This window comes from Wolffia australiana, chromosome 4 (assembly GCF_029677425.1).
Source record: "Wolffia australiana isolate 7733 chromosome 4, ASM2967742v1".
In the NCBI taxonomy this organism is placed as follows: Eukaryota; Viridiplantae; Streptophyta; class Magnoliopsida; order Alismatales; family Araceae; genus Wolffia; species Wolffia australiana.
In genome coordinates, this window is record NC_135838.1 from 21,948,655 (window position 1) to 21,975,031 (window position 26,377).

General features: G+C 45.5%; 1 protein-coding gene across 1 annotated transcript; it reads left to right on the forward strand.

Annotated features, from left to right (window-relative positions):
- The first annotated feature begins 132 nt into the window (after positions 1-132).
- Positions 133-26,017, forward strand: LOC144702387 (exocyst complex component SEC3A-like). Its single transcript, XM_078574411.1, has 25 exons — positions 133-444; positions 2,460-2,536; positions 3,010-3,090; positions 3,189-3,256; positions 3,368-3,470; positions 4,762-4,907; positions 6,784-6,901; positions 7,109-7,213; positions 7,947-8,048; positions 20,844-20,981; positions 21,067-21,195; positions 21,292-21,372; positions 21,472-21,546; positions 21,702-21,875; positions 21,964-22,102; positions 22,195-22,259; positions 22,454-22,624; positions 22,714-22,793; positions 23,846-23,927; positions 24,029-24,126; positions 24,964-25,072; positions 25,158-25,226; positions 25,365-25,430; positions 25,498-25,587; positions 25,812-26,017. Exons 1-25 carry the CDS (start codon positions 264-266, stop codon positions 25,920-25,922), a joined length of 2,658 nt encoding a protein of 885 aa, XP_078430537.1. The 5' UTR covers positions 133-263; the 3' UTR covers positions 25,923-26,017.
- The last annotated feature ends 360 nt before the right edge of the window (positions 26,018-26,377 follow it).

Sequence of the window (26,377 nt, forward strand, 5' to 3'; positions counted from 1 at the left end):
AAACATTCTAAAAGGGGAATTTTCGTTTGACGCGAGCGAAAAACCGTCCCGTTCCGTCCTATCTCAAAAAATGAAAGCCTTTTCAATTTACTTTTTTTTTTCAAAAGAACTCGTCTCGCGTATTTGTACGATGAAGAAGATCCGAGGAGGGTGAAAAATAAGAGGAATTCCGCTTCCCTCGCTGGAGCTGCGATCAGAGATCGAAATATAGATCTATGGAGAGGTTTGGGAGGCGAGATTGAGGGCGATCTTGGCTGAGCTCGATGGCGAAGTCGAGCGCGGACGACGCGGAGCTGAGGAAGGCCTGCGAGGCCGCCACAGACGGCGGCGGAAGCAAGGAGACGGTCGCCCTGTCGATCAGGGTCGCAAAGAGCCGCGGCGGGTGGGGAAAGACCGGTCGGCTCGGTCGACACATGGCCAAACCGAGAATTCTCGCCATCACCAGTACGCTCTCGCCTCCCCCTACCCCTTTGCCTTAAATTTTTATCGTTATATACCTGCAGTTCGGGTCATCTGTCGCAGCTCGACAATGCCTGCGTGTTTTAACAGTAAAAAAATTGAATTTTTCGATCGCGAAAAGGCTCTTTTAGGCACCGTGACGGTTTAATTAATCGTATGGGGATGCATTTTGAGTCGTTGATTGAGCAGCCGGAGACGGTTGACTGTAACGATTTTCTGTTGAGGAAGCACGTTCGATTTCTGCCGAATTTCCTTATGACTGGGTGCCCGGCCATGGTATGTTTTTCGCATTTTCGCAAAGAACTCTTTGTGTTTTGCCACCTGCTGTCGTTTGATAGGTAAGCTCTCTGATGTTTTGCCACCTGCTGTAGCTTCTTCTTTTCAAGGAAAAGTTAAAGTTAGCTTCCTGTGATGGATTTTCCCATTAATTAGGTTAGAGTTCAGAATGAATTTTGAGGAATACAGTGTGGAGGGAGTGAGTGAGGGAAAAACTGGTATAGGAAAAGAGATAGGGGGAGCTAGATCTTCCTCTAGTTCACGAGCCAAATGAAGGGATGTTGGGGAGATAATAATTATTTCGGATGGCTTATGAAGGAAACTAGTTTCTATTGCATCTACATTGCTTATCCGTTCCACACCTTATCTTCATTCAGTATGTTTTCTACAAAAAGAAAAAATCTTCATTCAGTTTCTGTTTCTAGTTTGGCTATTAATCTGCATATGGCTAAACCTCTTCTGACAAAGTGTGTCGCCAATTATTGCACTACCTTTATTTTACCTGGAGATTAATACAACAATAACATTTAAAGGTGCAAGTCCCTTTGATTGAAGCTGTGTACTCCTCAAGTCATCCTGGTCATTGTTTATGTTAGTTTCAACTGCTTATCAACTGAGCTAGAATCTATAGCTGATAGCAGGGTGCTACTTTTCCTCTTTAATAAGGATCTTGTCGTTTAAGACTCCCCCACAACACCTGCCACTGGCCTTTGTGTGGCCCAATCGTGCACTGTGCTAAAATCTATAGCTGATAGCAAGGCACTACTTTTCTTCTTTAAGCAGGATGTTAGATCATCACGGCCCAGTTAGGGCTAATTTTACTAACTTATGGGCCTGAGGCCATGTACGTGTAATAGACTAATCCTAGGGATCTAATGGAAAAACTAACCTAAAATGGATTTAAATAAAGGCCCAATAAGGGCCCATTAACGGCCCACTAAGGACCCATTAAGAGCCCAATAGTGAGGGGCCCATTTATGGAATATATTAGGTCCATTAAGGACCTAATATATGCTGGGCCTGATTTATATCAGGCCCACCCTCCAACAGCTATAAATATAGCTGTTGGAGGTCTTTTTTGAAAAAGGAATCTCTTCTGCAGCTTTTTTCCAACGGTCAGTTTTTGACCGTTGGACAAAAGCATTAACCTCTCTCTCTCTCTGTGAAAATTTGTATAAAAGGGGCATCTGTTCAGTAATAAAGATCAGTTCATTTTGCCCCAATTTTTCTGTCTCTTCTCCACATTCTCAGAAATTCTCTCTGCAGTCCACTATCTCATCTTTTCCTTCAATTTATTACACAGGATATTGTGCTTCAACATGTTACCATGAAATTTTGAAGAATATTCAAACTTGATATTATTTAGCGTGGAAATAATTATGGATTTATAGATTTTATGAATTTATTACCATCAGCTCATCTACAAGACTATCTAAAAAAGAAAACGATGATTAGTTGGCTTTTAAAACCTTTTTTTGTATTTTTCCATAGATTTATTTTTTCCATTCCAAACTATCTTTTCAAAGCATCAATAAACTCTCATATTAGTGTCAGTGGAATGTCTAATTCTGACTTGAATACATTTGTGTCCATTTTAACATTCCGAACAGAGATTTTTGAATAGACAACTGTGAAAACTTCATACTTAAGGAACTAAGGTTGTTACTTTCTAGCTCTTAACTTTGGTGCTAAATATTGCTGATGAGTTCTCGTTGTTCATGTAGCCAAATATTCTTCTAAATCTCAGCGGACAAAAGCTTTTCTCCGGGTCCTGAAGTATTCATCTGGAGGTGTAATCGAGGTGCCATTTCCTCTCCTTAAGATGCAATATTTGGGAAAAGTTGCTATCATTGGTTCAAGCTCTGATGAGGCAGTGGACATGCCACTCGAATGGATTTCATTTTCATGCTGACTTAAAAGGTATCTGCCTTACCAAAGAATGGGAAGAAGAATCCCAAGTGCTATCACCTGGACAACAAAAACAGCAGATCTTCTTCCTGCGGTGCTTTTGTATTTCCTCTGTTAAATCTTAAAATATTGGCCCTGATTTTTCCATTACTGTAGCTTGTCCCTTTTTGTTATTTTTTAGTATCATTATTAGATTTGTTGGTTTAAAAAATCAACATGAAAAAAAAGGGTTGATCACCGATTTCGGGTGATTTTCCCTCTTTCATTCAAAAAAAAAATAACATGAAATTTGAAAAGCTTCATGCTTGTTTTCTGGTCTCAAAGTTACATCGTATCTTTGAAGTACAAATCCTATTGAATGTGCAGGCGGCAAAACTATACAAGCTAAAACATCTTACAAAAGTGGAAGTTGTTCCAAATGATTTCACCGGTTGTACATTCATGCTGGTAATGCATGGTCTCAGTTTAGACCTCTATTTCTCTTCTTATGCTCTGGATGATGTTATAAGACAGGGGGGCCCACTCGTTTTTTGTCTTCCTTTCAGGGCTTTGATAACCTCCGGAGTCAAAGTGTTGCCCCCCCACAGTGGACAATGAGAAATATTGATGACCGGTGAGAGCTAGTGGGTAGTAATGACATTTAAAATGAAGAGGGTTCATGGATTGTTAGTTATTTTTTCCCTTTTTTTGGCTTACTGGTCACATTCTCCTTTTCATCCTTCAGGAATCGTCTTCTTCTCTGCATCTTACACATTTGCAAAGAAGTGCAGGGTCAGATTCCCAAGTTTGTGGGCATTGATATTGTGGAGATGGCTCTCTGGGCCAAGGTGTAGTCCGTCATATCTGTTCGGGTCATAAGATTTAGCTTTAAACTTATTCGATTATCTTCTCTCCTATATATTGCTTTCCAGTTTTCTGTATAACGATTTTTAGTTATTTTTATTTCAGAATCTTCTTATTGTGCACGATTTTTAATTGGGCTAAATAACTTTAATGGATCTTCTTCTTCTTCTTCAAAAAAACTTTAGTGGATCACGATTAAGTAATAGTTTGTTCATATATTTTCCGTTTAGTTTTGTCTATTCTGTGTAAGTGGGCCACGTGGTATAAGTGGCCCACACAACTTATTCCCTCGTGTCAGTGGGCTCTGTATAAGTGGCCATGTACGCTGGCATTTAACCAGCGTTTCATGTGAATTCAGTTATGGCTTTCTTATTCTCTTTTTCCTCTTTGTCTCTCTCTCTTTTCGTCCAACCCTAATAGGACAGCTGACGGTGAACTAGGAGAAAGAGACTTCCGATTGATATTAACATTAAGGGATAATATTATTTTGAAGAAAGAGGATAATATTTTATGATGGCACCATCCTTTTTGAGTAAGTGGAAGAAGCTCTCCAACCTCTGAGGCGCTGTTGACTCCAGCGGTTTGCAGATTAGAGAGGCTTGGAGCAGAGGGAGAAGAGAATGTCGGGAGATAGAAAAATCCCTCTTATTTATTCTTTAGGGCAAGTGCCCTTTTATAGTGTACATGATGGGTTCAGATATTAAGATCCGAACCCAAAATGTTACAATGGTCAGAAGAAAACTAAACGTTAAAATTGGGCATGAAAGAAAATAAGAAATAAAAGTAGTAAAACGAAAATGAGAAGGAAGATGTTTCTAGCAGGAAGTCTTAAACTTTCTTCAAGGCTCTGTAGTTCTTCAGTCATTTTGAAAATAAAGTGCCTTCTTCCACGTCATCTCTATGTAATCCCTCTTTATAACAAATTTATAGACTTGCAATAATTAGAAGTTACATATACTGCGTGACCTTTTGGACTAAATGAAATCGAAATGCATTATAGAAAACGTTTGATGTTCCAAATCCTATCAGAAAATATTGAAATTTTGAACTCATTATTATTTATTACACTGTAAAGGAATGTGTAGGCCTTAATTCTCATGGGTTGTTTGACTGAAAGAAAATTCTCTTTTTTCAGATGTTCTTCTAATGGGAAGTCATTTGTAAATTTATTGGGATTACTGTGCTGCTAGCCCATACCGTTTAGTGCTTTGTAGTGCATTGCAGTTCTATCCATGCATAAACAGAAGTAATCTCTTAATTTCCAAAATTTTCCAGGAAAATAAGCCATCTGTTACTGCACAAGTCAAGGCAGAGGATGGAACAGAGACAGCGATAACAGAACAAACAAACACAGAAGTGACTGTGGAGAAAGATCTTGTTTCACAAGCCGAAGAAGAGGACATGGAAGCCCTTCTTGGGACGTAGGTTTCCTTTATTTGTCTACCAGTCTTATATCCTTCCTTTTATGTTATTTATCATTTAGAATTTTTTTTTGGAAATATATTTAGAATTCAATTTACCTCCTTTCTTTTTTAATATTGAAGTTGTGCCAGTTATAAGATCAAATTAATGATTAGTGTCTTCAAGTGTAATTTATGTTTGTGTTTTGTTTTTAAATTTTCATTAACAGTATTAATATTTTCAATGTTGTGTAATTTCTAGAGCTGGAGGATTTGATCAGGTCAGTCAAAAGATTGATCAGAACGAGCATTCAATTGACCAAATCTGGTCCACCATCATCAAGCCCATTATCCAATTGGGAAGAAGATCCAACCGTTGGGTTGGATCATCTTAAGCAATCAGGTCCAGTGGTTGAATTGAATAGGCCGGCCCAAATCGATTCAAACTGTGCGGTTCAAATTAGATGGGTTCGAAGTTGTCCGTCTAAAAAATAAAACCATTGTTTTATTTTTGAAAAAATAACGAGGAAAACCTCCATCGACTACGGTTTCGTGTGCTGTGATTGTTGTTGCCCTACTCAGTATCTTTCTTTCCTTCTCTTTATCATTCAGTCTCACTTTCTCTCTCTGGCTCTCTCTTGACCTCTCTGTCTCTCTCTCAGTCTCTCTCTCGCTGTCTCTCTCGCTGTCTCTCTCGCTCTGTCTCACTCCCTCTCTCTCTGTCTCAGTCTCTCTCGCGTGCCGTCTCTCTCGCTTGGTCTCACTCTATCACTTTCTATCTTGCTCTGTCTCACTCTCTTTCTCGCCTTCTCTCTTGCCCTTTCTATCTCTCTCACTCATTTTCTCTCTCTTGGTCACTCTCTTGCTCTGAGTCTCTCTCTCTTGGTCACTCTCTTGCTCTGAGTCTCTCTCTCCTGCCCTCTCTTGGTCTCTGATAGGGGTCTCGGGCCGCATCGAGGGCATTCTCATCATGTCCTCCTTTTATGTTCCTTTAAATAGCTCAGCCCTCCCTCTACGGGGGGCAGACTTGGATGTTGGTTCTTAAGTGAATGTTAGTTTCCCTTCTCCTCTCGTCTCTCCTGCATCTACGCTCCGTCTCCTCCACAATCCCCATCCCTCGCAATGTGATATCCAGTCCATAATGACATCCTACTGGCAATGTTCACGCAGTCGCACTGCCCACATCTCTTGGCATTTCCATCCTGGCAACTCTCCTCTCTATCCCTTTAACTAAAAGTGCCTCAGTTCATATCGGTATTGCCAGTTTTGACAAGAATCTAGGGCCAGATCCTCCTCCAGATGAGCCCACCAGATTGACTTAAGAGCAAAAAAGACATGAAGTTCAAAACTAGACCAAGTGTAAACAAAGTAGGGCCTGACCAACATGTGTGAGAGGAGAAACAATGTTTTTCTTGAAAGCAACTGCTCATGAGACACATGGATATGGGGAGAGGGAGAGAACATAATAAAGGAGAGTCCGATTATGTAGAATAATGTGATAGAATTGAACAATATCATGTAAATATTCGTTCATTGAATCGTGACCATCTAATAGTCAAACTCTGCAGCAAAACCCTTAAGCAATGAAGTGATTGTGCTATATTAAAAGGGGTGCCTACGAATTCAGCAGAACCCTGCGGAGTGTTCTCTGAAAAATATTCATATTGAATCTTTATTTTGTCGTTGGTGTAATTGTTTTTATACCAGTCTCATATACCCCTACCTTCTTCCTTCACGCCATCCATCTTCCCTAGTATTGGATTGGGTTCCTTCCAGAATTGCTAGTATTATCTTTGTTAGCAAGTTTTGTGCAGGTTATGTTATTGACACAAGCGAATTGTTAGTATTGCATTGTCATTGGAGTTGAAATGGTACTCATTAATTTGACTCTTTACAGATTTGTTATGGACATTGGCGAAGCAGAGGCATTTTCCGAAAGGTTAAAGCGAGAACTTCTGGCCCTTGAGGCTGCAAATGTTCATGCAATTTTGGAGAGCGAGCCTTTAATTGAGGAGGTACTGAATAAGTGATTATGTTCGTATTTTCCTCTTTTATCTTTACATAGGTAGTCGGTGCCTTGATACAGTGCCGACATTGTTAGTAACGGCATGTTAAATTTCACAACGCTGGTATTTAAACAAACATTTGATAACATTGTCACGTCCTCAGAAAGAAACTATTAGATTTGTAAGCCTTTATGCTATGTTGGATGAAAAGTGCAGGTTCTTCAGGGATTAGGTGCAGCTACAGCTTGTGTTGAGGATATGGAGGAGTGGCTCAATATTTTCAATGTGAAACTCAGACACATGAGGGAGGATATTGAATCGGTATTGTGTTAACAATCACAAAGCAAGAGTTCCTATTTTGGTGTCACATATTTAGCTTCATTGATGATAAAGCTTTATTTTTGATGAAACGGTTGGTGTTAATTAAGACTGCTAAGGTTGTTCAAGAAGTGTGGAGGGAAGTTATGTTGTCGACCAAAAAGCAAAAACTAATTGCTTATGATATAGATCATTAATGTAATCGTAATGTTTTCATGTACATAACTTTGGTGGGCCAAAGTACTGCGGAATGTTATGATTAAATGGCATTAGGACGACACTTTTTTTTGACAACATCAATTAACTAGGGCATCAATATAAGGAATGATAGATTGAGGTTCAATTAGCCAAAAAAGAAAATTCAAATAGTAGAAAACACAAAAATTTGAGACACGAGGTTTCGATAATTTTACTGTATGTGATTGAGGATAATCCCTGTAATAACAAAACTGGTTGTTTATGTTCGAAATTCCTCAGTCGAACTGCAGTTCTTTTTTGAAAAGATGACAACAAATGATGAAAACTATTCAAATTTTGCATTAGCTGGAATGCCTGTTCCATTGTATGTAGGGTTCTTGGGCCGTGCCCTGCTTATTTTCCATTTCTATTTTATGAAAGATATAGTTACATTTTTCCACTATTTACTTTCACACTACCAACATAGTCAACCGTAAAGAGTTGTACAGCTATGTTTTTGTATCCATCGTCTTGAGTTATTTCTACGCTATTATTCCAGATAGAATCCAGAAACAACAAGTTGGAGATGCAATCTGTGAACAACGAGGCCTTAATTCAGGAGCTTGATAAGTTACTTGAACGCTTGCGGGTTCCAAATGAGGTACTTCCCAGAAGTAATCGTCAAATAATCCATCTTTGGTGGTAAAATTAAGATCTTTTCTTCTTTTAGTGTGGCCTTAAGATACCAAATTTGCTTCTTTAGGTCCATGTTGATTGAATTTCCTTTCTAGAAACCTTTTACTTCTCTTTTTTTTTGGTAGATCCTTTATCTTTGCCATGTATCATTTTGGAATCCTGCCAACTGTGTTCACAGTTTATGTTCTGGACACCAGAAGAGATGTATGTCTCTGTATATGTCCATGTATATATCTTTAGATCTCTTACTTTCAGAAGCGTGGGAAGCTTTTTTTAGGATCGCCTCTACTTCACAGCAGTTTATTTACCAGGAGGACTAAATATCAATTCTCTTTGCTCTCAGATACTATGCTTAGAGAGAGTGTTTGAAAGCAATTGCCATAATTTAGGATTTATGTTTACTCTTTATTGAATAGGGTTTATTTTTTTTCAGTAATGGGCCTTTTGTTATATGGGCCATTCCCTCTTCTCCTCTCTTTTACTCTCTCTCTCTCCTATTCTCTATATGTATCTCATCAAACACAGCATTTAGGTTAACGGGATTATCTTTCTCCTATCTATTCTCTTCCTTTGGTCTTCTTCATGGTATCAGAGCCAGCACTAGCCTAGCTCAGCCGTTCAAGACCGTTCAAGCTTTGTCAAGCCTCTTCAAGCTTCCCTCTGGGTCTTCTTCAAGCTTTCTTTGGCCAGGGGATTCGTCGTCAAGTTTTTCTTTCAAGCTCGTCGAGCTCTCTTTAAGCTCGTAAAGCTTTCTTCGGCAGTTCCCTTGGCTAGTTGAATGACAAGCGTCAAGCTCGTCAAGCTTGTCAAACTCGTCCAGCTTGTCAACTTGGCAGTTCCCCTCGTCAAGTTCGAACGACAAGCTTGTCCGGGTCGTCCACTCGGCACTCCCCAAGCTGTCTTCACCGAGCTGTCTTCGACAAGCTGTCTTCACCGAGTTGTCCTTCAGCCATTCAAAGACAAGCTGTCTTCACCGAGCTGTTTGACAAGCTTGGTCAAATTTCTTCAGCCTTCTTCGCCGTTCATTGGCATTGACGACAACTCCGACGGCCATCTTGGCTATTCTTCGATCGCTCTTGGGCGTTCACTGTTCCTTACCAATTCATTGTACGGATCTCTCTCTTGGTATCAGTTCGAGGTGTGTCAGCTACAGCTCCAGCTTGGGTCATTCCATTCATCTATAATATGGCCTCCACCGATTCTACTACTTCTACTGCCGCGCTGCCACTGGGGGCGCTTTCTCACTCATTTGAATTGAGCTCTTGGCACTATTCTTTGCCACGTATGCCCTCTGAGTTTAGATTCACCGGGTTGAATCTCCTTCAATGGCTTCAGTACCTTCAAATTACCTTGAAAGGGAAACTTACGAAGCATCTTGTGGAAGAGTCTGATATGCGGCTGTATCGAATCAGGTAAAAATACTGTGAAAGTAGACTTACAAAATAGCCTCAACGATGCTCCTCGCCTCTTCTGAATACCCCACGGTGTCTTCGCGCTTGCTCCCCCAAGAATTCTGGAGAGATCCCTTGCCGAATGCAGCTCCCGTCTCTTCCAGACCCCTTGCTCAAGAAAGCCCAAATACTCCGTATCTTTCTTGTCGCCCCTGCCTCCTTATTTATACTGCTTCTTTATTTCCTAACTAACTACCTTTCAAGAAAGGTGGTTATTTGGCCAGCTCAGCTCCAGCTGGCCCACTTACTTTCTGCCCACTCCTCTTTCTCCTTTCATATACTCTTATGGGTATCGTATCAGAGTCACTGTCTCCTACTGCCTCCCACTACGATCATTGGCTCGATGTTGAGGGCTCAGTCCACCGGTGGCTTCTTGACAGTATTAGTCCATCATATGCTGCTGAATTCTTATCTCTAAACTCTACTAAGGAGATATGGAATGCTGCTCAAGAATCTCACTCGAAGCGCAACAACTTGGCCATTATATATGAACTTGTGACTCGCTCCACTAACTTGGTCCAGGGTCCACGATCTGTTCGGTGTTAGGACTCCGCAGTTTCACAATGTCGTAACGCTAATATTGACAATTTTTGCAATAGCCAAGCTCATCCAAGAATTCACAAATTCAAGAAAGGAACAAGTCTCACGAAATAGAAAATACCGGTCCAAGAAATGTGGGAAAAGAAGTAGTAAGAAGCGGTAGTTGATGAAGGCCGACTTGATCTCGGCCTCAGCTCGGAAACGCGGCGACGTCTGCGGAATCGGAAGGCGTCGAACTTGGGAGGATCTCTACGGTGTGATTCAAGAAAAACTTCTCGATGCCCTCCTTCTGCTGCTCTCCTTTATTTATACCCTTCGCTGCCTCCTCCTCCTAACTGATTTTCCCGCCTTATTTCAAACTCTCCACACGTGTGGGTTACTCCGCCCGTGCTGCATCTTGAACGTGAGCTTTTCTCTTCTTCGCTTGATAGGTCCTTATTAGACGCTTATCAGCTTACCACCAAGAATTTTCGCCTCTTTGGGCTGAGTTGGACCACTATATGTCACCTGATCCTCACTCAGTCGATCGTGGGTATGTTCTTCAACTCCGGGTGTTTAAATTCCTCATGGAATTTAATCTCGAATATGAGTCTTTGCGTGGCCAACTCCTTCATCGGGAGAAGGTTCCCACCTTGAAGGAAGCTCTTGCAGCCGTTCAGATGGAGGAAACCCGCCTTGGCATATTCCACTCCGAACCTGTCTCCGCGATGGCCGTTCAGTCGCTTGGGAACCCACACCCTATATCTATTCGGGGTGTGTCACCTCAGATGTCGTCCCCTCAGAAGTCAGCGACCACAGGACCCGATACCCATGGTGATTCTTCTCTTTTCTGCAACTACTGCAAGAGAAGAGGTCACGACAATGGAAAAATGCTCATCAAAGCCACTTGGTGACCACTATTCCTGCTTCCGCGGGGTCGTTCATGACTCCACCTATGTCTCTTCCTGAGGCCCCTCAACCAACTGCTGAAGCCACATCCTCCACGGGAGACCAGCTCCGGCGTGATGAAATTGAGCAACTCCAACAGCTTCTCCAGTCAAAACTGATGGACTCTACTTCCCTGGTTCATCAAGGTAACCATTTTTCCTCTTCCAATATGCCCTGGATCGTTGACTCCGGTGCCACAGCACATATGGCTCTTACCTCCCATTGTTTTCTCACTTACACCCCCTGTACTTGCTCTCATAAAGTCAGTACCTCATCCGGTGACCTCCTCCGTGTGGCCGGTGTGGGGAGTGTCCAACTCTCCTCCCATCTTACCCTCAAACACGTTCTCCATGTCCCACGTCTTACCCTGAGTCTCCTCTCCCTCCATCACCTCGTTCAAGATCTTGGTCAAGACTTATTTTTTACCCCTAATTCCTGCTTCTATCGTGATAAGGTGTCGGGGCAGATGACTACACTTGCTGAGGAACTGGGTGGCCTCTACGTCCTTCACCGCTCTACATCTCTCCCTCCTTCAGTCCCTATTAGTGATAGACTATCCCTCATGGGCTAATGGGCCCTATTCTATAAGCCCATTAGCCCTATTATCCTCTCTCCCTCTTAGGGTACATATACCCTTACATGTACTCTGTTCATGTTATGTCATTACCTTCTTCTTCTCTTCCCCAACATGGTATCAGAGCTCCAGAGCTCCTTCCCTAGGGTTTGACATCGCCCACCTATAGCCGCGCGCACAGCAGCCGCAGCCGCAGCGCGCCAGACGCACAACAGCCGCAGCCCGCAGCCGCCGCGCACGCACACCAGCCGCAGCCCGCAGCCGCCGCGCACGCACATCAGCCGCAGCCCGCAGCCGCGCCGCGCGCACAGCCGCAGCCGCAGCGCGCGCGCGCACAGCAAGCCGCAGCCGCGCCGCGCGCCAGCAACCGCAGCGCGCAGCCGCGCCACGCACAGCAACGCGCAGCGCAGCAGCGCGCAGACGCACAGCAACCGCAGCGCGCAGCCGCCGCGCGCACGCACAGCAGCCGCAGCGCGCAGCCGCCCGCGCACGCAAGCAGCCGCGCAGCGCGCCGCGCGCGCCGCACAGCAGCCGCGGCAGCGCGCCGCGCGCCACAGCAGCCGCAGCCACGCAGCCGCCAGCGCCGCGCAACAGCCGCAGCCGCAGCCGCGCGCCGCGCGCAGCAGCCGCAGCAGCAGCACTGCCGTAGCAGCGCCGTAGCAGCACCATGCCGTTCACCGAGACCGACTTCCTGGAGAAGCCACTGTCCTACAAGGTGGCTCATCCGCTTCCGTCGGTCCCGGAGACGACACTCTTACGGGGCCCGAATCTACTCCCGTGGATGCGCTTCGTCGAGACCACCTTGAAGGCACGCCAGCTCTTCAAGCATTGCACTGAAGACCCTCTTACCGTCGACCACCCACATTATGCAGCGTGGGACGTTGAGGACCAGTTCATCCTCTGCTGGATGTATGCGTACACCTTGGCTCCAGATTTCCGCGACCGTCTTCTGCATCAGAAAACGGTGAAAGGCTTCTGGGATCAGGTGCGCTCCTTCTGTGGCCGGGAAAGCGACTGGTGGCGTCTTTATTCCATTGCAAGTCAGGCCATCAATCTCCGTCAGGGGTCGTTGACGATCTCTGAATATGCACTTGCCCACAAGAAGATGTGGGATGTAGTGGATTACTACCTACCGTCCGACGATCCGACGTCCAAGACGTTCCAGAATGTGCTTCTTCTGCGGATCATGGGCTTCCTCAGCGGCCTGAACCGCGAGTATGATGACGTACGTCGTCGTGCCTTGCACCGCAAGGAAGGTCCTCCTGCCCTCGAGGAGTTGGTGAAGGAGCTTCAAGAAGAGGAAAGCCACTTCCTCCTCCATGGGATTCCCTCCTCCGGCCCCCTGGGTGAGTCGACCGCACTACTTTCTGCCCTCCCTTCAGGCGGCAAGGCACAGTCGATCCTCCCTACGCCCACCTCCGCCGCTCCTCCAGCTGGGACGACGATTTGCTTGTATTGCGGCAAACTGGGCCACGGGAAGAACAAGTGCAAGAAGCGCCTGAATGACTGGCGAAAGAAGAAAGAGGCCGCAGAAGGCAAGGCCATGGTGGCCCATTCTGATTCCTCCTCCGCCAGCCCCTCCCCAGTGACCATGGACCAACTTCAGGCAGATTTGGCCCGCCTCCGTGACCAGATGGCTGCCCTGCAGAATCCGTCCACGGCTTACTTCGGTGGCTTTGGTGCGTCTTCCACTCCTTCATCTTCAGATGTGTGGTACTGTGGCCATACGGCCTTCCACTCACCTGTCGTCTCCGATACGACTTGGGTCCTTGACTCGGGGGCTACCGAACACATGACCGCGAGCAATGCCCGGTTTGTATCATAGGAGCGGCATCGTGGTGGCCGCACTGTCCTCACGGCCGGGGGTGGACGTCTCCGTGTGGCCGGAATCGGGGCAGTCTATGTGGACGGCCTTGGTGTGGTCCACAACGTTCTCCATGTCCCTGACCTGCGGGCCGTGCTTATGTCTCCGCAGCGCTTAGTTGATGCTATCTCTTGCTCCTTCCACCTACAACCTGACGGCATATTTCTGTCTGACAAGGTGGGCCGGACTACACTGATTAGGCGGGAGAACGGACTGCTGATGCTGGACGATGGAGGCCGCTCCCAGTGCTTCATGGTGCACCGGACTCTTCTCTCGGTGGCTGAGCAGCGTCGGGGACGCCTTCTGATGGAGCATCAGCGACTTGGACACCCACCTTTCTCCACTTTACAGCGTCTTTTTCCCTCGTTGTGTTCGGGCGTGGACCTTAAGACTATGCTTTGTGAACCTTGTCAGTTAGCCAAGCATCGCAGATCCTCCTTTGCTTCATCCTCGTCTCACACATCGACCCCGCTGTTCCGAGTCCACAGTGATGTTTGGGGGCCGGCCCCGCAGATCAGTCTGAAAGGGCACCGCTACTTTCTACTCTTTGTGGACGAAGCTACCCGCTATACGTGGGTCTACCTCCTGACTGCGAAGTCGGAGGTTGCGCAGAATGTTCGACACTTTTGCGCCATGGTACAGACACAGTTTGGTCGAGGCATCCAGCGTTTTCGTTCCGACAATGCCCGGGACTTCTTCAACGCTGACCTCGCCTCCTTCTTTGCCGACCGGGGCATCCTCCACGAGTCCTCTTGTGTGGCCACGACCTAGCAGAATGGCATGGCTGAACGTCGCATCGGCTATGTTACCTCGACGGCGCGGACATTGCTGTTGGACTCCAAGACGCCGGGGCGTTATTGGGGAGAGGCGGTTTTGACGAGTACTCACCTCGTTAACCGTATCCCCACCCCACTCCTGGAGTTCTCCAGCCCCTTGGACCGGATGACTGTGGCATTCCCGAATGCGTCTTTGCGGACGGGACTCTTGCCTCGCATCTTCGGCTGCACCACCTACGTCCATGATACTTCTCCCACACGCACGAAGTTTGATGCACGCGCACTCCGGTGTGTGTTTGTGGGTTACTCTTCCCTCCAAAAAGGGTACCGGTGCTATCATCCGCCTTCTCGGCGGTTCTTCATCTCGGCAAACGTCACCTTTGCCGAGCATGAACCCTATTTTGGGGACTACTCTACCTCATCACGCCTTCCGCTGGATGAGGCTCCCTCGGCCCCCCCCTTGCGGCCAAGTCCGATCGTGGAGTCCACCACTCCCACTCCACCCTCTTCACTTCCGGATCTTTCTCCCCTTGATTCCTCTTCCTCACTTCCTCCTGCGGGGTCCTTGGACGTGTCCTCTACCTCTTCTTCGTTACCTGCCCTTCCCCCTTCGGCAGCTCTCCCTCTCCCATTGGTCTCCGTTCCTCCTTCCGGCCCCCATCCTTGTCAACCCCCGGTGCGTCACCCTCCTCCTCTCTCGGTGACCAACCCTCGTCACCCCCCTCTCCCGGTCTACCCTCGCCCTCCGGTGAGTCTCCTCCGACTCCCGGTGTGTCGTCCACTGCTCCTCCCGGGGAGTCCCCCATTGCTTCCGCTCCTTCTCCTGTCGACGGTGACAATCAGTTGGGGTGGCCTATTGCTCTACGGAAAGGGGTGCGTCAGTGCACTAAGGCCCCCCTCTACCCTCTCTCTCATTACCTCTCCTTTGACCGGCTGAGTCCTCCCTACCGGTTGTTCCTCACCCGCATCGAGTCGGATCTCGTTCCTCGACGCTTAGCCGATGCTATCGCTTCTCCCCATTGGAAAGCGGCGATGGACGAGGAGATGCAGTCTCTCCTCAAGAACCACACGTGGGACGTCGTTCCACTACCTCCGGGCAAGAGGGTAGTGGACTGCAAGTGGATTCATGCCAAGAAGCATCATGCGGACGGTACTCTCGAACGCCTCAAGTCTCGGCTTGTGGCTCGGGGGTTCACTCAGTCCTATGGCGTGGACTACTTCGAGACGTTCTCTCCCGTGGCGAAGATGGAGACTGTCCGGCTTCTTCTGGCGCTTGCAGCGCACTTCCACTGGGCCATCTGCCACTTCGACGTCAAGAACGCCTTCTTGCACGGCGACTTGACGGAGGAGGTGTACATGCAGCAACCCCCAGGCTACTCACTCGGCCCCCCCGGTCACGTGTGCCGACTGCGGAAGTCCCTCTATGGACTCAAGCAGTCCCCGCGCATGTGGTTTGGGAGGTTCTCCTCTGTTCTGAAGACCGAAGGGTACACTCAGAGCAATGGAGATGCCTCTCTCTTCTTCCGTCACCGCCCGACCGGTGTCTCCATCCTTGCCATGTACGTCGACGACATCCTTATCACGGGATCTGATGCTGCCGAAGCTGTCCGCCTCAGCACTGCCTTGGCTAAGGAGTTTGAGATCAAGGCCCTCGGCCTTCTTCGCTACTTCCTTGGCCTTGAGGTAGCCTACTCCCCCCGTGGGATCTTCGTCTCGCAGCAGAAATACGCCGTCGACTTACTGGCACTGACAGGGATGACCGATTGTGCGCCAGTGAGCACTCCCATTGATCCCAACGTGAAGTTGGGCAAAGGGGAGGATTCGCCGCTGACGAATTCCCACCAGTATCAGCAGCTGGTGGGGAAGCTCCTCTACTTGACGCACACTCGGCCCGACATCGCCTTCGCCGTCAACCTGCTCAGTCAGTTTATGCACTCCCCACGGGAGATTCACCATCAGGCCGCCCACCGGGTCCTTGCGTACCTGAAGGGCTGCCCCGGAAAGGGCCTGCTCTTCCCTCGCAGCACTGACCGGACAGTGAAAGTCTACACTGATGCTGACTTTGCCGGCTCCGTTGTGGATCATCGGTCTACCACGGGCTACTGCACGTTTGTTTTTGGCACTCTCGACAGCTGGAAAAGTAGCAAGCAGGACAAAGTCTCCCGCTCTAGCGCCGAAGCCGAGTACCGCGCACTCGCCAATGGGGCCTCTGAGGGCCAGTGGATCTACGGCATCCTTCACGATCTTCGCGTGGAGTATGCTGGCCCGATTCACTTCTTCTGCGACAACAAGTCGACGATCGCGTTGGCCAAGAACCCTGGACAACAGGGCCGCATCAAGCACATGGAGCGCAACCGCTACTTCTTCAAGGAGCGAGTTGACGAAGGGATCTTTGACCTGGACTTTGTTGCATCCGCCGACCAGGCAGCGGACGTCCTTAACAAGGGACTCTCCCGTCCTCTTCTTCAACGTGCCGTCTCCAAGCTCGGTATGGAAGATATCCATACTTCGCTTGCGGGGGGGTATTAGTGATAGACTATCCCTCATGGGCTAATGGGCCCTATTCTATAAGCCCATTAGCCCTATTATCCTCTCTCCCTCTTAGGGTACATATACCCTTACATGTACTCTGTTCATGTTATGTCATTACCTTCTTCTTCTCTTCCCCAACAGTCCCTGCTCTCGGCGTGTCTCTCTCCACTGTGGCGCCGGATCCCCTTTGGCTTCTTCACCGTCGCTTGGGACATCCTTCATTCTCTACATTGAAATTCATGTTTCCTTGTTTGTTTCATGGATGTCCTGTGGACGGATTTGTTTGTGAACCCTATCGGTTAGCTAAGCATACTCGGAACAATCTTCCTGTTCATCTTCTCCTTTCTCCCTCATTCACAATGATCTATGGGGGCCCGCACCTGTTCCTAGTACTTCAGGCGCTCGATGGTTAGCAATATTTGTGGATGATTTTACCCGTGTTACATGGGCTTATCTTCCCCAGAATAAATCTGATCTTTCCCAAACTATCCTTTCATTCCATGCTCTCATCCGAACTCAGGTCGCCATCTCCTTCCAACGCTTCCGCTCTGATAATGCCTGTGATTACATTAATTCCACCATTTCCACATTCTTCGCCTCTCACTACATCGTTCATGAAACCTCTTGTCCCTACACGCCTCAACAGAATGGTCTTGCGGAATGCAAGTTCCGTCATATCTTCGACACCACTCGCTCTCTTCTTCTTCACATGAACATGCCCACATATTTCTGGGGTGAGCCTTCTCTCACCGCGGTCCACCTCATTAATCGCCTTCCCTCTCACGTCCTCTCCCACCTTTCCCCTATTGATGCTCTCCATCAGGCCTATCCCATGGTCTCCTTGAAGACTAATCTCATTCCCCGTGTTTTTGGCTGCACTTGCTATGTCATTTGCCATCATCCTCCTCGGGACAAGCTTGATGCTAAGGCGTTTATATGTGTCTTTGTGGGTTACTCTCCTCATCAAAAGGGTTATAAATGTTATCATCCTTCCACTCATCGCTTCATTGTCAGTAAATATGTCCCCTTTGATTAATCCACTCCATTTTACCTTTCTGACTCAACGCTCTCTCATTCCCATTCTCATTCCTATGATGAGTCCCTAGATTTTCTCGTTCCACTTGCACCCCTCTCCTTGCCTTCTCTCTCAGCTATTCCTCCGTCTTCTCTTCCTCCCCCCGCTCCTCCACAAAAATTTGATGGGACCACATACCATCGTCGCCCGCCTCCTCCATTGACTACCTCTGTCTCACCACCTGCACCTCTCCCTAGTGCACCGCACCCTTCTCCCTCTACATCCTCTTCTGATGACCTTCCCATTGCCCTTCGGAAAGCCTCTCGCTCCTGCACCTCCAACCCCTTATACTCTTTGACCAATTATCTTTCCTCTCATCGCCTCTCTCCGCCTTACCGCGCCCTTCTCACCCGACTTGATTCTATTGTCATTCTGAAGACTGTGGCTGCCGCGTTGGCTTCCTCCGAGTGGCGCCGTGCTATGGATGAGGAATTGGCTGCCTTGGATATAATCCAGACTTGGGATCTTGTTGCTTTGCCTTCGGGCAAGCACATCGTTGGCTGTCGGTGGGTCTATACTGTCAAGTATAAGTCTGATGGCTCACTTGAATGGTAAGGCTCGGCTTGTGGCTAAAGGTTATACTCAGCAATTCAGTGTTGACTATCTGGAGTCATTCACTCCCGTTGCCAAGATGAACACTGTTTGCCTCCTTATCGGCCTTAAGGCTCATCATGGTTGGCCCATTCAGCAGTTTGACATCAAGAACGCCTTTCTTCATGGTGAATGAATGAGAGCCCCTTCTTCAGCGATTCCCTTCGTTTGTCGCCTCAAGAAGGCTCTCTATGGCTTGAAGTAGTCTCCTCGGGCTTGGTTTGGTCGCTTCACGCACTTGATAAAATTATTTGGCTATTCTCTGTGCAATCGTGACCATACCCTGTTCTATCGTCATTCCCCGTCTGGGGGAGTCACACTCCATCTTGTGTATGTGGATGATATTATTATTACAGGGAATGACTCGGCGGCCGTGGCACAGTTGGCAACTCACCTTACTGGTGCCTTTGACATCAAACATCTTGGCTTACTCCGATACTTCCTTGGCATTGAGGTGACATATTCTGCTGCATTTTCCTCTGCCAGCGGAAATATATTGTTGATCTCCTTCAAGAACTCAGGAAGGCAGATTCACAACCCCTTACCACTCCCATCGAGATGAACCGCCGGCTTTCTCTAGCGAAGCATGAGGAGGCTGTTGATCAAGGAAGGTACCAGAGATTAGTTGGTAAGCTTATCTATCTCACTCACACTCGTTTAGACATCGCGTGTGGGCGTGTTGAGCCAATTTATGCATTCTCCGATGGCGTCTCATATGCATGCTGCCAATCACGTACTTTGTTATCTCAAAGTTACAGGTGGTCTCGGTATCCAAGTCCAACGTAACGGTGGTCTCCAGTTGGATGTCTATACAGATGCTGATTATGCTGGCTCTCAAGTTGATCGTCGTTCTACGACGGGCTACTGCATGTTTCTTGGTGGAAATATTATTACATGGCGCAGTAAAAAAAACAACCTTTTGTCTCTCGATCTAGTGCTGAAGCCGAGTTCCGTGCCTTGGCACAAGGTATCTGCGAGGCATTATGGATCACTAATCTCCTTGCAGAGTTGAAGCTGTCGTGTGGTCAATCTACACAAATTTTTTGTGATAACAAGTTGGCTATCAGCATCGCCCATGATCCAGTACAACACGACCGGACTAAACATGTTGACATGGATCGTCATTTCATCAAAGAGAAGCTGAAGTCCGGACGCTTCTGCATTCAATATGTCCCCTCGGCCCATCAGCGAGCTGATATCTTCACCAAAGGCCTATCTGCTCTGCGTTTCGAAGAATTGTGCGGCAAACTGGGAATGGATAACATCCACTCTCCAGTTTGAGGGGGACTATTGAATAGGGTTTATTTTTCAGTAATGGGTCTTTTGTTCTGTGGACCATTCCCTCTTCTCTCTTTTACTCTCTCTCTCTCTCTCTCCTATTCTCTATATGTATCTCATCAAACACAACATTTAGGTTAACGGGATTATCTTTCTCCTATCTATTTTCTTCCTTTGGGCTTCTTCACTCTCTGTTAAAATAGTTTTTACATCCCTTGTAGTGTTCGCCCGTCCCGATACCGGTACCGGATGCCGGTATCGGGACAGATGCTGTATCGGATACCTGAAAGGGAATTTACGGTATCCGTTTTTTTCGATATCCGGATACCGGATATCAGTTTCGGATATCGGTTGCTACAGTGCCAATATCCGATACCGATATCCGTCTCGATGTCGTCATCCGCCTCCGTCTCAGGGGGGAGACGGCATCAGATATCGGGTGTGGATATCAGATTTCGATATCCACATCGAAAGGATACTTAAAATATTTTTAACTGATAAATAAACGGATATCGAAAATTCGATATCCGGTATCCGATACCCGTTTCGTCCTCACCCCCCCAATATCCGGTATCGATATCCGTCCACACCTTAAGGGCGAATATTGACCGATTTCCGATATCAGACACTGTCCCCGTTTTCTGGATATTGGATATCGGTTGTCCGATATCGGATACCGGATATCGAATTTTCGATATCCTGCTATCGGATATCGGTTGTCCGGTATCGGATATCGGATATCGAATTCTTGATAAACGTTTATCGGACGGATATCGGTTGGGCGAACCCTAATCCCTTGTATAAAGCGCTGCTATAAGTGGCCCATTTAGACTCTCTCTCTCTCTCTCTCTTCTTATAAATACCATATAGCTAGCCCTCATTCATTAGCTGGGTTGAGGTTCAGCCTCTATTTCTTGTTGCGCCTTGTCTCCTCCTGAATCTTGTCGTCTTCACTCTTCATTGGAGATTTCTTTATTGGAGTCCATTCTAAGATTATGACATGATTTTGGTTGGCTTTTTTTCTTCCATTCAGATTATGACATGATCCATTGCGATGTCAAGTACCCAGATTTTTGAAACTACAAAAATCCTATAATTTCTGTTTCTTCTGTTTTGAGTTAATATCTATATTGAAGTTTTTGTTTCCTGCAGTTTGCAGCATCTCTAACTGAAGAATCATTCAATGAAGCTCGTATGATCAAGACTATTGAGGCATGCGAATGGCTAACCAATGCAATTCATCTGCTGGAAGTTCCAAACTTGGATCCTTGCTATGAAAATATGCGCGCTGTATGTCATGTATCTTCATTTTGTGAGATATTACCTCATCTAAAAAGGATTCATCCAGAAATCCTAAAATCTTTAACTTGTTCAGGTCAAGGAAAAACGTAATGAATTAGCAAAACTGAGGAGTACATTTGTAAAGCTGGCAACAGACTTTTTGAAGGCCTACTTTTCCAGCTTGGTTGATTTTATGATTTCTGATAAGAGTTATTTCTCTCAGGCAGTTCTTCCTCTATCTCTCTCTTCTCTTCATTAGCATGTTTCATCTATTTGGCTCAACTCTCTGATTCATCAGAATTTCTTTTTAATACCATAGCGAGGGCAGCTGAAGAGACCTGACCATGCCGACCTCCGATATAAGTGCAGAACATATGCTAGACTTTTGCAGCACTTAAAGGTTCCTTTTTTTTTCGTTTTTTTCCTCTATCCCTGCATTAATAAATGTTGATAATGGTCTCTTTCTTCATTGACATTCATTTGATGTTATGATGTTCAGAGTCTGGACAGCAGCTGCTTGGGTCCTTTGAGACAAGCTTATTGTCGCTCACTCAACCTACTTCTTCGAAGAGAGGTCAGGAAATTATGAATCCTTGTCTAGGGGAAAATTGTCCTTTATATTTCTGTCTTTTGGAATATCTATTTCTTTTTCATTTCCCACTAATATGCAAAACTTTGCGTGGTAAAATAAACGATTTCGCTGAATTCTGGGTCTCCATTTCTTCATAGGCCCGTGAGTTTGCAAATGAGCTTCGTGCAAGTACGAAGATATCTAAAAACCCGGCAGCATGGCTTGAACCTTCTTCAGGATCCAGTCAGTCTTCAAATAGTGCAGACACATCCAATGTTTCTGAGGCATACTCAAAGATGCTCACTATCTTCATCCCTCTTCTCGTAGATGAGGTCAACCCGTTAATATTTTTTTGTTTTAGAATTTCTTGTTATATTTATGGAAGCTATAGTTTCTGTGCTTTGGTGATCCACTGTGCAGAGCTCCTTTTTTGCCCATTTTATGTGTTTTGAAGTCCCAACTCTTGTTCCTCCTTCGATTCCTACTGGTAGTAATGGAAAAGGATCTGACGAAGATGACCTGGGAATACTGGATATTGACGAAGATGACAGGAAATATGGTTTGTTGTTACCCGATTTCCCTTTCAATCCCTGATTTTGAAGTGAAAGAAAATTAAATTTCATCTGCTTTTTCTTTCCACTGCCATGCCAGGTGGGAATACTGCTGAGTTGGGAGTATTGAATGAAGCTCTTCATGAATTACTTGATGGTATTCAGGTGAAAGTTTCTGAACAACGTTTTTTCATGTCTTCATCTGGTCTCTCTTTTAGAGTCTTTGGGCTCCTGAATCACGTCATACTGTTGTCTTATGAGTAATATTTTCATTGATATGTTTTTCTAGTAAATTTAATTATGATAAAGCTAAAAGATCTGGGTTATATATTGTCTTGTATTTGATGTCTTGCCATCAGGAAGATTTTTATGCTGTTGTGGATTGGGCTTACAAAAGTGATCCTTTGCGATGCATATCTTTGCATGGTATCACAGAACGCTATCTATCAGGTCAGAAAGCTGACGCGGCAGGATTCGTCCGCCGCTTGCTTTTTGACCTTGAAACCCGAATTTCAGAGCAGTTCACCAAGGTAGGCTCCCTCCTATCCCTGAACTTTCCACCCATCATTTCCTTAACATTGCTGCATTTGTGACTTGGTTAATATTAATGTCACCACAGTTTGTCGACGAAGCTTGCCGTCAGATTGAAAGAAATGAACGTAACATCAGGCAAATTGGTGTTCTCTCCTACATACCCAGGTAGAATGGAGTCATTGCTCATACTCAGTTACTGAGATTAGTGTCACCCCTCTTAAAGCAAGTCCTCACTATCATCATCACAATATTGTGTGGCAATGAGGATGACGATTTTATCATTGTCATTGTAATCGCAGACGGTAATGATGACGAGGATGATCTTGTCACCAGCACCGTCATCCTGGCTCATATGAATGATGAGGAAGATGGTAATTTGTCTTTGTCATCTCGTAATCTTGAGAGGCTCGTGGAAAGGGGGAGAGGATTGGATTCATCCCTCCCACATCATTGTTATCATCTGATTGTTTCAAAAAGAATTTGTTATCATCGGATAGGGTTCATTCATGGACCAATCATACTACCGAACGCAGAATATTTGGTCCACCACATGCAGTAGAGTTCACACCTGGTGGTTCAAATTAGAGTATGGTGAGATGCCATTTGCCTTTAAAGTAGTCTTTGCTGGATTGGTCAAAGGGGACTTTTGGATCAAGATTGGACTGTGGTAAGAACGGTAGTGGGCAATATCCTTGCACATCTTAGAGGAGCTGAGTCCAGCCGACCTCGATCCCTCATTATTCAGCTGTCTTCCTGCCATTTCTCATCATCTCTGACATTCTCAAGACACTTAATTTATCTTTCTTGGATTCTTGAAAGGGTTTGAAGTGTATCGCCATTTGCATGTCGTTATTGAGCCGATTATCTCTGTTGTCATCGATACACCAAGTTTCTTGGATGGATCATCACTGTCATTATTGTCTTGGATGGATGATGATGATGATGCCATTCTCATCATCTGGGTGCAATGATGGCTTATCATAATTGTCATCATCTGTGAACTAACGGCAACTACGCTGACGGTTCATCATTGTCCTTTCACCATTGACATTAGGGATGTAAACTACTGCCTGATATGGTGTAAGTAGCAACATTTCCCTCAGATGCATGGTGTTCTTTACTTTCCCTTCAATACCATAACGTTACAGTGAAAGAGGTTGACAGAACCCAACTTTTTTATCGTATACCAACTGCTCTGCTTAATTCCCAAAAATTAGGTTTGCAATACTGGCTACTCGTATGGAGCAATACATACAGGGACAATCCAGGGACCTTGTTGACCAGGCATACACCAAGTTTGTGAGTAAAAACCTGCTGCATTTACTGGTTCAGTTAATAGGAGATATCACTCTATGTTGATCGATTACTTTCTAACCTCTGTGTGATGCTGGAAATTTCAGGTTAGTATTATGTTTGTCACACTTGAGAAGATAGCGCAAGCTGATTCGAAGTACACCGACATTGTTCTCCTAGAGAATTACGCTGCCTTCCAGAACAGGTAATTGGGGCATTCGTTTCATCAATTGAACAGATTGATTGAGTAGATCGATTGAGTGGTCCTGATTGATGATCAGATTGGTGAAGTTGATTAGTTGACTTGGCCAGATCAAGATCAGGTCGAATCACTCTATCCTAAAAAGAGTGATGATCGATCATCTATTGGAATAGTCTATTCGATATGCTCAGTTCATTATTTGATCAGTCAGTCTGGTCGATCAAATATGTCAATTCTGTTTGGTCGGATGGATCTTCCAGATCCTAATTGATCAAATGACCAATCTGATTTCAATCGATCAAAATAGATAGATAGATAGATAGATAGATAGATAGATAGAGAGAGAGAGAGAGAGAGAGAGAGAGAGAGAGAGAGAGAGAGAGAGAGAGAGAGAGAGAGAGAGAGAGAGAGAGAGAGAGAGAGAGAGAGAGAGAGAGAGAGAGAGAGAGAGAGAGAGAGAGAGAGAGAGAGAGAGAGAGAGAGAGAGAGAGAGAGAGAGAGAGAGAGAGAGAGAGAGAGAGAGAGAGAGAGAGAGAGAGAGAGAGAGAGAGAGAGAGAGAGAGAGAGAGAGAGACTTTGAGTGACGATTATCCTGGTTTCCAGTTCTAGAGCTGGAGTCATGTTACTGGTCGAATTTATTTTCCTATCGTGTTTCAAAGTGATTCCTCAAACAAGTTGACCATTTTCGATCAAAATCCTAATCAATTCATGGTCGACCTCAATTCCCATCAATCAAATCAACGCCACCAGAATTTGTGCGAACCTTAATTTTCAATCAGTTCTCTCCTTTTCTCATTACCTTAAACTGACTGTTTAATATTTCGATGAATGGCTCTGCAGCCTCTACGATCTAGCCAATGTCGTGCCCACATTGGCCAAGTTCTACCACCAGGCCAGTGAAGCCTACGAGCAGGCCTGCACTCGTCATATCAGCTCAATCATATACTTTGTAAGATTCTTAATTTTCTCAAAATTATCATAAAGTACGACTCTTGGCTACGGATATTTCATTGACCAAATATTTTCTGTTACAGCAATTTGAAAGATTGTTTCAGTTTGCTCGGAAGATTGAGGAACTCTTGTTCACAATTCCTCCTGATGAGGTAAGAGAAAATTATGTCTTCTTGATGCAAGAAAAAATCCCAATCTGGGTTTTGCAAATCAGTCGCCGTAAAGCATGATCTAGAGTGAATAAACATTATTTATTTTCTAAATCTCATATCTGGTGGCTTGAATCCCAGATTCCACACACAATCGGCTTGTCGAAGACAGATCTGAGGAAGACGGTGAAGGCCAGCCTGGCAAATGTAAGCTCGCCTGATCCAAAACCACTGCTAATTTATGAATCTAATTATGTTCACCTTCTGGAACAAGATTGACAAGTCCTTGGCGAACATGTTCCGGAAGCTCCAGAAGAATTTGACATCGGAGGAGTTACTATCATCGCTGTGGGATAAATGCAAGGTAACTCCTTCGATAAAGCTGGTTTATGATTAAAATTATCTACACCCTTATGCTCATGAAACTAATCGCAGTGATTTTATCTGAGTTTTCATGATAAAATTCCTAAGTTTACTTCATCTTTGTGTCTCGCATTTGTTCCTGAATCTCCTCTGAAGGATGTTAGCTTCCGTTAAAGGATATTTCTTATTATCTTTCCCTCTCTCTCTTTCTATTCTGTGTTGCAGAAGGAGTTTCTAGAGAGATACGAAAGCTTTACTCTGCTGGTGGCAAAGGTGTACCCCGACGAGGCCCTGCCATCGGTTGCCGAAATGAGAAATATGCTTCCTGACTTGTAATCTCGGCATATTTATCCTTTTTGTAATCTTGTTCTTATTGTTGTTCACACTCTATCTATCCATCTCTCCTCTAATATATGTCTATCAATTGGTTCCATTTTTTGTAGAAAAGTTGCAAACTTTGAGATGTTGTCTCATGAGCTTGTCACCTTCTCTCTCTCTCTCTCTCTCTCTCTCTTCTTGTGTAAGTGACTTTCTGAAAAAAGAAAGGAGCCTATGAACTTTGATTGTCTTTCTGATGAGCTTATCACCTCTCTCTCTCTCCTTATTTATATCTATATGACTTTCTGTAAAAAGCTACGAACTTTGAGTTACTGATTAATGAGCTTGTCACCTTTTTTTTCTCTCTCTCTCTATCTCTTGTCTTATGCATATCTATATTTGCCCATTTCTTTCCTGACTCTGTAAAAAGGTTCGGACTTTGAGATATTAGTTGATGAACTTGTTACCTTCTC

Bases quoted from the DNA above. Each gene is read 5' to 3' on its own strand.
- LOC144702387 (XM_078574411.1), top strand. From the start codon at position 264: ATGGCGAAGTCGAGCGCGGACGACGCGGAGCTGAGGAAGGCCTGCGAG. The intron at 8,049-20,843 runs GTACTTCCCAGA...TGTTTCCTGCAG, and splicing joins GCTTGCGGGTTCCAAATGAG to TTTGCAGCATCTCTAACTGA. The intron at 24,127-24,963 runs GTAATTGGGGCA...ATGGCTCTGCAG, and splicing joins TACGCTGCCTTCCAGAACAG to CCTCTACGATCTAGCCAATG.